Here is a 12,888-nt window from a genome sequence, read left to right as displayed (position 1 = left end):
AACGCTAGCCTTGCTGCTTGGAAAGACAATGTAACTGGGTTGCCAGAAGAGCTAGAGTTTGACAAGGTAAAAGATCCAGAATCCGACCTATATAAGGATTTCAGAGAAAGCACTTTGAGTGAGGATCAAGTTCCATATTCTGTGAAGAAAAGCGCAATAGATTTGCATAATTTCATCGAAAGATGCAAGGAGGAAACAAGTTATTTGAAAACTGAAATGTGTAGGCTTGTTACGTATCACCAAACCCAAAAGTCAAGTTTTTTAGAATGGCTGAAGGACAACAATGACTCGTCATCAACCGTACTCATTCGAGGAATTCGGTGCATACTTCAAAGAAAGATTCTGGAAGAGGAAAAAAACTAATTGTTCTTGGTGCAACGTTTGGCAATCACCTACCAGATAATGTATCATCGTCCATTCCAAAAATCGAATGGAGTCATGAAAGCACCATGCCCTCTACCAAACACGTTTTCGAGAACTTGGATCAACTAGATGACCAAAAGGAACAGAGTGAAGAACAGGACGATGAGATATTGTCAATTTTAGACAGTTCAGATGACGAGGTTGAAGATGAATCTGAAATGGATTTCTAAATAAATGCAAAGCTCTCTGTATCATTTTGCATGATGTTTGATGTACATAATAGGTTTTTTAATTATATCTTGTCTATACAATCTGATTTATTTTTGGTGCACAAGCATAGTCTCCGTCTAATGTGTGGAAACATGCATGTTTTAATTTATTAAAAGAAAAATTAAAAAATTATATACAACAAATATTAAATTAAATTATTAAAACAATTGAAATAATTTGTACCTCGCATATTACGCTTTAGTATAAATTTCCAGGTGACTATTGATTTTTCCTGCATCCTCATTGCTCAAAATTCACTGTGTTTGAAGTGATAGTCTCTTGTTGGTGAATATAGCTCTGTTGTTTTTTAAATAAGAAATTTGAATAATATTCTTGTATGTTTGCTTGGTGACATCAATAATTAAATTAGCTTGTGTAAGTGCACCACCTAAGTATTTTTAAAATACAGCAAGTTTAATGCAGTGTTAAATACTTACGTGGGGTACCTACAAGTTAAATTAATTAAGAAATTTGAAGTAATTATTATGTTGATTCAACTGTGTATCATTTTTGGTGATAAGAATAGATGTGCAAAGTTTCAAACAGTAATTACTTCGTGAAGTTTGAGTTCAATCACGCATGATCTGCTCTGACACCCTATAATTGCACCTAAGTTAGAAAAGCTAAGCCTATTTTTTTCATCGCGCACTTCCATTCTCTCAATTGATCTGAAATTTTAACTGTGTATAATTTTTTGTGATACAAATAGTTGTGCAAAGTTTCAAGCAGTAATTCCTTCGTGAAGTTATAATTCAAGCACGCATGATCTGCTCTGACACCCTATATTAATTACACCCCTAAGTTAGAAAAGCTGAGCCTATTCTTTCATCGCGCACTTCCATTCTCTCAATTGAGCTGAAATTTTAACTGTGCAGAATTTTTGTGATACAAATAGTTGTGCAAAGTTTCAAGCAGTAATTCCTTCGTGAAGTTTGAATTCAATCACGCATGATCTGCTCTGACACCCTATAATTACACTTAAGTTAGAAAAGCTAAGCCTATTTTTTCATCGTACACTTCCAATCTCTCAATTGATCTGAAATTTTAACTGTGTATCATCTTTTGTGATACGAAAATTGTGCAAAGTTTCAAGCAGTAATTCCTTCGTGAAGTTTGAATTCAATCACGCATGATCTGCTCTGACACCCTATAATTACACCCCTAAGTTAGAAAAGCTGAGCCTATTCTTTCATCGCGCACTTCCATTCTCTCAATTGAGCTGAAATTTTAACTGTGCAGAATTTTTGTGATACAAATAGTTGTGCAAAGTTTCAAGCAGTAATTCCTTCGTGAAGTTTGAATTCATCACGCATGATCTGCTCTGACACCCTATAATTACACTTAAGTTAGAAAAGCTAAGCCTATTTTTTCATCGTACACTTCCAATCTCTCAATTGATCTGAAATTTTAACTGTGTATCATCTTCTGTGATACGAATAATTGTGCAAAGTTTCAAGCAGTAATTCCTTCGTGAAGTTAGAATTCAAGCACGCATGATCTGCTCTGACACCCTATATTAATTACACCCCTAAGTTAGAAAAGCTGAGCCTATTCTTTCATCGCCACTTCCAATCTTCAATTGAGCTGAAATTTTAACTGTGTAGAATTTTTTGTACAAATAGTTGTGCAAAGTTTCAAGCAGTAATTCCTTCGTGAAGTTTGAATTCTATCACGCATGATCTGCTCTGACACCCTATAATTACACCTAAGTTAGAAAAGCTAAGCCTATTTTTCATCGTACACTTCCAATCTCTCAATTGATCTGAAATTTTAACTGTGTATCATCTTCTGTGATACGAATAATTGTGCAAAGTTTCAAGCAGTAATTCCTTCGTGAAGTTAGAATTCAAGCACGCATGATCTGCTCTGACACCCTATATTAATTACACCCCTAAGTTAGAAAAGCTGAGCCTATTCTTTCATCGCCTACTTCCAATCGCTCAATTGAGCTGAAATTTTAACTGTGTAGAATTTTTTGATACAAATAGTTGTGCAAAGTTTCAAGCAGTAATTCCTTCGTGAAGTTTGAATTCAATTACGCATGATCTGCTCTGACACCTTATAATTACACCTAAGTTAGAAAAGCTAAGCCTATTTTTTCATCGTACACTTCCAATCTCTCAATTGATCTGAAATTTTAACTCTCTACAGTAATTGAACATCATTATGAGATGGTTTTGCACAAATAGAGAACTAAAGCAAAGAACTGTGAGTTATTGAGAAATTCATGATGATTGGACGTGAACTAGAAGAGACTTACGCCTGTATTCAAAAAGCTCACTCACACTCATACTCATCGAGTGTGACATATAAATTTCGTTAATGCTGATCAATGAGAAAGTTTTTTTCTGAACAGATGGAAAGATATAAGGTAAATCACTGAAAATCAAGCCCCTGTTCGGCTGGAAATACCGCCATTGAAACGTTATGAGAAGATTAAGATCTCCCACTCAATGAGTTTGAGTGTTAGTGAGCTTTTAGAATACAGGCGGGCAGTTCCTGGGTAAGAACCTATTTTAGATGGATATAAACATCGTAGTGTAACATGAGATCTGTTCTAATTTGAAACTAAAGGGGCCTTTTCAAACCATGCATGTACACCTTTCATAGTTGGTAACGGAAAATGCGACTACCAGGATTCCATTAGACTGCAGTTGTTGGTTTGGTCCGGTTTGCACATAAATTAATACATTCTAGCAGCCGAAAGAAATAGCGGGCAATGTGATAGAATTTTTGTCGGAAACTTTTTGAGGTAACAGCTTTCAAATAGATAAGGCAAAATAATTTGATGACTTCACATTTCAAAAATACGCTCTATTGCAGGTGAACTTTTAATTAAATGCATGTCATTATGCATGTGTCCAGATGACTGATGATGACAAGGTCAAGGTGCGTTGACGAATCATTACAAACACAAATGCAAATGTAACGTAATAAGCCTTTAATAGAGTGAATGAACGCAGTCAGATATAGTTTCAATGCAACAATGACTATTAAAACTTATTCACACATATCCATAATTTTCCAAACACGCAATGACTCTATCATGGAATGATTGGCACACAACAACTTGACTCCTTCTCTTTAGAACGATCTTTCGTCTGAGAAGAATTGGTTCAGATGAACCATTTTCTTGGACGCTAATGATGTTAATGGCATTGATTGACATTTTCTTATTTGAAAATATTAACTCATACTGCCATTGCTCTTTTGTCTGATTCAACCAGTAGCCCCAAACTTCGGCATTTGGTTCCAGACTTAGCAAATTGGATATTTTTCCAGGATAATAGAACAGCCAGTACGGTTTATCCGACTCGGTATAGACTGGTATTATGTAACCCTCATGGTTACAAGCACTTTCATAGTTTCCTTTCAGGGAATTCCAGCCATCTTCAGTGAAGTACTTTCGAAACCTGGTAGTGAGATGTTGAAATTCTTGTTCGGTAATTTGCAAATCCTTAACCTCCAAATCTTTTTCTTCTATTGAATACTTGCCAGAAACGACTTCAGGTATCAGTTCCTTCTCAATAATTTTAGAAAGCAAGTTCTGAATGTCTGATGGTACAGATGTACTAGCCAGTGGGTCATGGGTTAGTTTTGAATCGTTTATGTTTCGTTCTCGTGTGATGTGAAAGATAATTTCTTCCGCATTCATCATTACTTTCTTTATCTGATCACTTCCATAATTGAGCGGCTTCTTAAAAATAATTCCTTCAGGCAGTCCAGTAACTGTAAAACCACCTTTTTTGTAAGGAACTCTACTGCCAGGAATCCCACATGCTTCACCTAAAGTAAAATAAGAGACGGAAGGTTTGTAAGTCTTTCCGATTATTGCAATCTGTTAACAAGTTGATGATGTACATGTATGTACCTGACAGATTTACCTGTATAATGTAACCGACAGGTTAAATTACATCATAAATTTACAAAAGGCTATTTTTACAATTAAAAAATATTAATCTATCATTATATAAAGTTATTAAAAGTGTAAAAAGTTCAGAAACTACCAAAGTCAAATAGGCCTAGAACTTCAAATCGATTGTTTACAGTTTTCCTTAAAATAATTATTTTGTATAGTTTTTAGTTCTAGTTTATTTAATTCTTCCATAGTTTCTTTCTACTTCCAATTATGTAACTAATGTCTTGTTATTGTACCGCAATCATTCCATATAATGGATATTAATAATACCAATTCTACCAATGTACTTTCAACCATTGGATAGTTCATGTGATGTAAATTCAAAGTGTGTGAGTTATTTTGCAGTGAAAGAAATCATCACAATATAATGTACAATCATTGAAAAATTTCGCTGTAATGTTCAACAAAAGTGCTTGTAATTTACAGTATATAAAAAACTTTGCCGACAGTATTGCTGCTCAAATAACCCCCCTCCCCCAAATCAATGTTGAATTGTTATGTTGAAGCCTTAGCGCATCTTGCCTGCGATATACTCTAGCATTTTCATCCAGGCAACATTGATTTGGAAGTGTTGGTGAGGGAGGTGTGTGGAAGGGTGTGGTTGAGGGAGGGGGGGGGGCGACGGCTCGTCACAATATTTTTGTCAATGATTGTATTTACTACTCCATTATGACCAAACAAAAGTCCCTTAAACATATAAATTATAAATTAGCTATATTTTAGTTCATCAATACAAAATAAATAATTAAAAGCCATGGTAAGATATCAATCTACAAGCAGTACACACGTGTAGGCAATCCTCTCTCACACAAGCGATCATTATTTTGGAAATAAGTGTGGTTTATACAAAACACTTACTATATTTCTCGTTGAACAGATTCTGGACATCGGCACGGGTATGTTGTTTGTCTTCCGCCGGGCGATCTGTGGAATTAATGTTGACTACTTTACTACATGTACACTACAGCAACTATGACACCAACAATACAGTATCAACAAAAGTAGTACAAACAAAACACACTGGAAACTCCAGGTAATATAGTCAATCAATTTTCCAAATGCTCCATTGCATTGTATTTAAAATTGTAAGGTACAAACTTAATAAATTACCGTAAATTACCGTATATTACTGGGCTTCTACATGTCAACTTTTAATAAAGTAGGAATTTGAATGTTTCAACATTTTAATAAAATTGAAAATTGATTATTATGTATAAAATTGAATTTCTGAATTGGTAAAACGCCTATTTTGTTTGGAGTCACTATTGTATGATAGGCATAAGCTAAATTAATCTACAGTACATTTTAATACATTACCAAAGAATTCCATGAACTTTATTGCCACTGCTTCGTTTTGCATGAGAAACTGAACACCTTTGTTTGAACCATGCTGATTGATGTTCCCACTTGGTTCTATCATCACAACAGCCACCTCGCATCCCAGGTTTTCCAGATAAGAAATCTTTAAAAAAAAGTCTTCATAAATTGAATTGAAATTTACCACTTGGGTCTCCTCACCATCTTGAGAAGCAATGCAAGCAGTGAATTAATTGACCATATTCCTTATTCTTCATCTACTTTACATACCTCTTTCATGAGATTTTTTTTTGTCTTGGCAATGTGTTTTCGTCTTTCGTCTTCTCCCAGTTCTAGTGGACGTATTCTGTCAACCTGCTTGGCTTTGCTCTTCCAATCATTCTTTTCTTCAGCACTAAGAGCTTGCCATTGTGACGAAACAAATCTCATTTTCTCCGATTTTGAATCAATAGCCTTGCACAAGTCTATAACATAATGCAGTTAAACATATACATTAACTTCATTGTTATTTTAAACAGATGCAGGGGACACATACATAAATTAGAGGTATAAAACAGATTATACTTAGAATTGCAGCCTGACTCCTTGTATGGCAGATAAAACAGCCAGTTGACTGCTAAATTTTGGTAAGCAAAACTCAATAACAAATAAAATTATGTTCTGTGAGTATCATATTAAATAAAAGTGTTTGAACTTTGGCATATACTAGTCTTGTTATTCCAGGAAATTTGTCATATTTTTTATGTGATGGAGTGTATAATTTGTTTATACAAAAGCCAGTGGCATGGGTTCAAATTCTAGCCGAACATTAAAAGTTTGAGAATCGTTGAGGAAGGTACTCCAACTGATTGCAAAAAGCTGTAAATGTTTAAGCCTCCATGTCCCCTCCAGGGGTTAATGAAAAATTGCAGACAAAGTCACAGAAAACTATGAGTAGGAATATGCACATATGGTTCTTGTTCTGCTGAATAATAAATAACATTTATGACATTTATTCAAGAATCATTCTATATTTCAAGGTACCATATTTTCTCAATTTAGCCCCCAGGGGCCTATATTACATACCTTAACTACCTACTATATCTAAAGTGTGGGGCTATGTGTTACCAAAACCATTAGAGGAATTTGAAGAGTCCTTTCTGGAATTTGAAAGTCAGAAAGATATTTTTCATATCAGGCAACAGTGAAAGAATGCAATACAGAACAAATTGCAATATAACATGAATTTTTGTAATTGAGCCAAGGATAGTGATTTACAGAACAGCCAATTTTCAATCACTTTCCACAAACATTTGATGCAAAGTGTGAACATGCACAAGTCAAATTCAGAAACCTTTTGTAACTGAAGGCTCTAATAATTTGTACTAGTGATTCAATCAAGTGCAAGTGATTTTAAACTGCATTTCTTCATTGTAAACATCATAATAGCATGAATGATTTTAGTACTATACAACTGTCTTTGTAACTTCTGGTCTGGATAAGACACTCTTAGATTTCACTGGTAAATACTGGTAGATGTTGTACTGTAGGGCTTTAAGGCTTATATCTTTCTGATGGTTTCTGAGAGGGCAGGCCCAAAAAATAGGCACCAGTCACTGTTTATTGACAGATAAAATTTTGCAGGTTCACTGGCAGATTCACCTCACTTACTGGACATACTTGTGATCAGAGTAAAAAAGCAAAAACAATTGATTAAAAAGCTATGTAGTAGAAACAATATTTTTCATATATAAGATGTATTAGACTAGCTGGGTACCTACAATAATGCAATTAATGACATTTAACAAAAAGCAACAAGCTGTTATTTTATAACAACAGTAATTTGAATTTTATAACAACAGTATTTTGTAATAACTTAAAAATGTTAACAGTTGATCAAAGCATTATCAAAGCATTCACGACTGGTAACTTTTATACATAGTTAATCAGACATAATGGAATAACGACCAACATTATTTTGAGGCCTGTGAGGGGAGGGTTGCTAGAGGGCAGAAACTGCTGGAGGAGCGTTAAATAAAGGATGGATAAGGGTATATGACATTTTTGCTGATGATAAGGAAGCATTTAATATTTACCTGAACTTAGCATGCTTGATGAAAATATGTTGTAGCCAGATGCTACTCTTTTAAGTGGAGGACCTATTCTTAGTACATTGTCATCTGAATCTTCATGCTTGTTTTCTTCTGTCCTACTTTCACCTAGCTTTCTTTTCCTTTTTTCATTTCCAATCCATTTCTACACAAAATTTCAGTATCAACTGTGAAATACAGTTTACAACTTTACACCTACCCAGGTGGTACTATATGTATAATACTCGGAAATTTAAAAACGCCAAAGATAAAGTATCTGACTCTTGGTTCACATAATACTGACAACAGTGACAGTCCTTATAAACTTTATAAAGCCTTTATTAGTTTATAAACTTTCAGTCGCCATTTTGAAAATGCAAATTATTTATTTAGACGTCAAAATCGCAAATGTCTAATAACAATTTTGGCTCACTGGCATATACATACTTTGAACTTCATGTCAAGTTCCAATCAATACAAGGCATCCTATATTTATATATTTTAAGGTATTTTGGAAGTACATACCTTTACTTGGTCGTAGGTTGCCCCAGCTTGTTCAGCAGCTCTCAGTATTATTTCCTGCATATGTTTTGCCGTCGTGTTCATTCCATTGTCAAAACGCCCTAAGAATGATCTTTTGATCATCCGTCAAATTGTTGTAGCTTCTAAAATTAGTGGCCATCAGCAATATTTAGAAATTTTGACGAGTCCAAGAGGTAAGCGCAATATACAGTGGGCAAGAATGCGCGTGAGAATGTATACACGCTCGTATATGCATGCTAATTGTGCGCTTACAAAATAACTCGTTCCCAGTACAGCAAACAGCGAACGCGTTAGATGGCTCAGATGATCATCCCATGTCACATATATCCGATGTTCTAAAACTTAGAATTCTCAATATATGTGATTTAGAACACGCGGAACGGGTGCCAAATCATAATGTAAAATAAATTAGATTCAATTCGATAAAGAATGCAAAAGCATAATGTAAAACAAATTAAAATCTGATTCCTATTGCTGATACAGCGGCTGCACATGCATGCACGTCGTAGATTTGGTGCGGGTTGATATGCTCGCTGATACGCTGAATTTCCTGATTCTATTCTATTTGGTTTACTTCAAAGTTGTAAAAAGCTGTATGACGCTCCTCGTGGAAACCGTCGCTTTGCTGACAAAGGCCAACGTACTTAAATAAAGTTTTTACTAATTATTCCAACTTTTCGCGATTCCTTCGATCTGCTGCCAGGATATCATTTCTAAATCTTCAGCTTGGTCGTTTCCTTCAACACGTTTGCTTCAACTCTTAAGGCAGGCGCACACTAGAGCTATGTGCTTAGCAAAAAGGCATTCGTGGCTATTGGCGTAAGCCAGTTGCTCTCGCGTGCGGGCGACTTTTCAGGCGACTTTGGTCATTCGTGCTACTTACGGCAAATATCTAGCATGTTTGATAATTTCTGCCTCGCGTGCCAAAGTCCTTCCGTGTGTGGCAAACTGAAAGCAATCTGCTTATGGATTGTCTTAACAACGCATGCGTAATATACGAAAGTAAACATCCAAGATGGCGGACAGATTGCAAAAACAAAATTATGGATGGAAGTGAAGACGAAGAGGTGTTGTTATTTTTGTTGCTGTTGCGTCGGACTAGACTAGACTTTCGCTTTAAAATCCGTTATCCAAGTGCTATTAATTATATTACCTGTTTGAGAAAACTTAGTAGTTATTTCTGCAATAGCGTATCCCCGTTTCTCTCTGTTTCTAAAATCTGTAGAATTAACATCGTATAAACACCTGTATTCTGGCCAAAGATTAACCAGTTTGTCTTCCAATATGGCCTCAGCCACCAATTCGTTTTGCTTTGTTTGCACCGCCATCTTGGATGTTTACTTTCCTATATTACGCATGCGCTGTTAAGACAATCCATAAGCAGACAGTGAACTCTATATATATGGAAGGCTCGCTCCAGTTCAAAGTGTGAAGCCAAACATGGCGGATCATGAAGGCTGCTTGGGTACCGAACCAGTCCTCCACGAAGCGTAAAATGCGCGAGCCGCGCGTGGAAATTAAAAACACGAATTATAAAACTATGACGAAAATAAATAAAAAAGCTAACATTTCGGACGTTACAAAGTTTTAAAAATACGAAGTTTTTAAAAATGAATACATACAATTTGTTACAACCTAACATGGCAATGTTATTCTTTCTACAGAGGTAACTTATGCCGTATATTTGTGTTGTGTTTACAAAACTGACCGAGTTCAACTCCTACACGTTGCCGCCATTTGGAATTTTAACAGCTCGTGCGTGGAGGTCTGGTTCGGTACCCAAGCAGCCTTCATGATCCGCCATGTTTGGCTTCACTTTTTGATTACGCAATGTACTAGAGCGAGCCTTCCATATATATAGAGTTCACTGTAAGCAGATAGCTTTCAGTTTGCCGCATACGGAAAGATTTTGGCACGCGAGGCAGAAATTATCAAACATGCTAGATATTTGCCGTAAGTGGCACGAATGACCAAAGTCGCCTGAAAAGTCGCCCGCACGCGAGAGCAACTGGCTTACGCCAATAGCCACGAATGACTTTTTGCTAAGCACATAGCTCTAGTGTGCGCCTGCCTTTAGGATAACATTTCCCCTGTATTCATGTGATGTTGCATATGTTTTTACGGCGACGTCTTCTTGTGCCCACTGAAGCAGTTTGTAGACCATTCTTTTTATGCTCAATAGCCAAGTTATTCTAAAAATTACAAACATCAGAATGATTCAGTCCTAATTATTCTAAAAATTTCTACTGCAGGTTTATCATAACCTTGGCTTGACCTTGATAATATTTATAAACTTTCAAACAGTTTGGGACTTTCTTCCATTATGTTAGCATATAAAGTACAAAAAAAATTTTTTTGCAATATTCGCGACTGAATCGGGAAATTCAACCTCATTCAATTGTTTCATCATTATTCGGTAAATACAAAATATCAATCATATCTACAAATTATAGTTTGTGTGGAATTCTTGAATCCAGAAAAAGCCGGGTTTTGAAAGATAAAAAAATGGCGTGGTTTGCCACAGTCCATAAAACGTTTGACAACATATTTCAATGAATTAACCCTACGACACAGCTTAGATTTTGCAAATGTTTGACGTCGACGATCGACTTGATTTTAAAATACAATAATAATTTTTATTGAACCTGTTTTGATTTGCGTTATGGACAGATTATTATGAATTCTAAACTCTCTCGGCAGAAGTCTCTGACTAAGCCAGGATCCAAGAACCTCAGTTGACGGGATTTCACGTTCACGAGTTCAAAGCAAGCGCTCGCCAAAATCTGCATTAATAATTCCGAATAAAAATTATGGCGTTCAACCACATCCAATAATTATTCATTGCTCGGCGAAAATATGTCAATTTCTAATATCGTGGAATTTAAATGAAGCGGATTACGCACCTGTTCCAAATTGTTGTATGAAGTGGCCGAGTCAGTATGGTTCGGTTCGAATTTCTCTAATTGAATTTTCAGAGCTCGTTGATAATAATCATTAGCAAGATCAAAATCACCTTTACTTTTACACACATCACCCAGGTTGCTGTATGAGGTAGCAACTTTTGTATGTTTCGGTCCTAGTCGATCCAATTCAATTTCCAACCCACGTTGATAATAATCATTAGCAAGATCAAGATCACATTTTCTTTTACACAAATCACCCAGGTTGCTGTATGAGATAGCAACATTAGTATGTTTCGGTCCTAGTGGATCCAATTGAATTTCCAACGCACGTTGATAATAATCGTTAGCAAGATCAAGATCACCTTTAATTTTACGCACAACACCCAGTTTGTTGTATGAAATAGCAACATTAGTATGGTTCGGTTCTAGTCGATCCAATTGAATTTCCAACGCACGTTGATAATAATCATTAGCACGATCAAAATCACCTTTACTTTTACACACATCACCAAGGTTGTTGTATGAGATAGCAACATTAGTATGGTTCGGTCCTAGTCGATCCAATTGAATTTCCAACGCACGTTGATAATAATCATTAGCACGATCAAGATCACCTTTACTTTTACTCACATCACCCAGGTTGCTGTATGAGATAGCAACATTAGTATGTTTCGGTCCTAGTCGATCCAATTCAATTTCCAACCCACGTTGATAATAATCATTAGCAAGATCAAAATCACATTTTCTTTTACACACATCACCCAGGTTGCTGTATGAGATAGCAACATTAGTATGGTTCAGTCCTAGTCGATCCAATTCAATTTTTAACGCACGTTGATAATAATCATTAGCAAGATCAAGATCACCTTTTCTTTTGCACACATCACCCAGGTTGCTGTACGAGATAGCAACATTAGTATGTTTTGGTCCTAGTCGATCCAATTGAATTTCCAACGCACGTTGATAATAATCATTAGCAACATCAAGATCGCCTTTTTTTTTACACACATCACCCAGGTTGCTGTATGAGATAGCAACATTAGTATGGTTCGGTCCTAGTCGATCCAATTCAATTTCCAACGCACGTTGATAATAATCATTAGCAAGATTAAGATTACCTTTTCTTTTACACACATCACCCAGGTTGTTGTATGAGATAGCAACATTAGTATGGTTCAGTCCTAGTCGATCCAATTCAATTTCCAACGCACGTTGATAATAATCATTAGCAAGATCAAGATCACCTTTTCTTTTACACACATCACCCAGGTTGCTGTACGAGATAGCAACATTAGTATGTTTCGGTCCTAATCGATCCAATTGAATTTCCAACGCACGTTGATAATAATCATCAGCAAGATCAAGATCACCTTTTCTTTTACACACATCACCCACGTTGCGGTATGACATAGCAACATTAGTATGGTTCGGTCCTAGTCGATCCAATTGAATTTCCAACGCACGTTGATAATATAAATTAGCACGATCAAGATCACCTTTACTT

At 35.8% G+C, this 12,888-nt stretch overlaps 1 protein-coding gene across 2 annotated transcripts; it reads right to left on the bottom strand.

The window, feature by feature from the left end:
* Window positions 1-3,455: 3,455 nt before the first annotated feature.
* On the bottom strand, window positions 3,456-8,548 carry LOC114537994. 2 transcript variants are annotated; one of them, XM_028559104.1, is made up of 6 exons: window positions 8,464-8,548; window positions 7,945-8,104; window positions 6,140-6,333; window positions 5,870-6,014; window positions 5,411-5,476; window positions 3,456-4,419 (listed from the first exon to the last, which is right to left on the bottom strand). In XM_028559104.1, exons 1-6 carry the CDS (start codon window positions 8,542-8,544, stop codon window positions 3,638-3,640), a joined length of 1,428 nt encoding a protein of 475 aa, XP_028414905.1. In that variant the 5' UTR covers window positions 8,545-8,548; the 3' UTR covers window positions 3,456-3,637. The 2 variants fall into 2 exon arrangements, with proteins under 2 accessions (XP_028414905.1, XP_028414906.1); XM_028559105.1 differs by lacking the exon at window positions 8,464-8,548 and having other exon boundaries at window positions 3,458-4,419; window positions 6,140-6,322; window positions 7,945-8,028.
* Between the last annotated feature and the right edge of the window lie 4,340 nt (window positions 8,549-12,888).

Source organism: Dendronephthya gigantea, unplaced genomic scaffold (genome assembly GCF_004324835.1).
Source record: "Dendronephthya gigantea isolate DGI-Jeju-01 unplaced genomic scaffold, DenGig_1.0 000172F, whole genome shotgun sequence".
Lineage (NCBI taxonomy): Eukaryota > Metazoa > Cnidaria > Anthozoa > Malacalcyonacea > Nephtheidae > Dendronephthya > Dendronephthya gigantea.
Note: the sequence above shows the minus strand (reverse complement) of the source record. Positions and strands in the feature narration are given on the sequence as shown.

What these genes read in the sequence shown, in the direction of transcription:
- LOC114537994 (XM_028559104.1), bottom strand. Translation starts at nt 8,544, where the DNA reads ATGAACACGACGGCAAAACATATGCAGGAAATAATACTGAGAGCTGCT. An exon ending in CAACCTACGACCAAGTAAAG is followed by an intron (nt 8,105 to 8,463) that starts GTATGTACTTCC and finishes AATTTTGTGTAG; the next exon opens with AAATGGATTGGAAATGAAAA. An exon ending in AAAAAAATCTCATGAAAGAG is followed by an intron (nt 6,015 to 6,139) that starts GTATGTAAAGTA and finishes TTTTTTTTAAAG; the next exon opens with ATTTCTTATCTGGAAAACCT.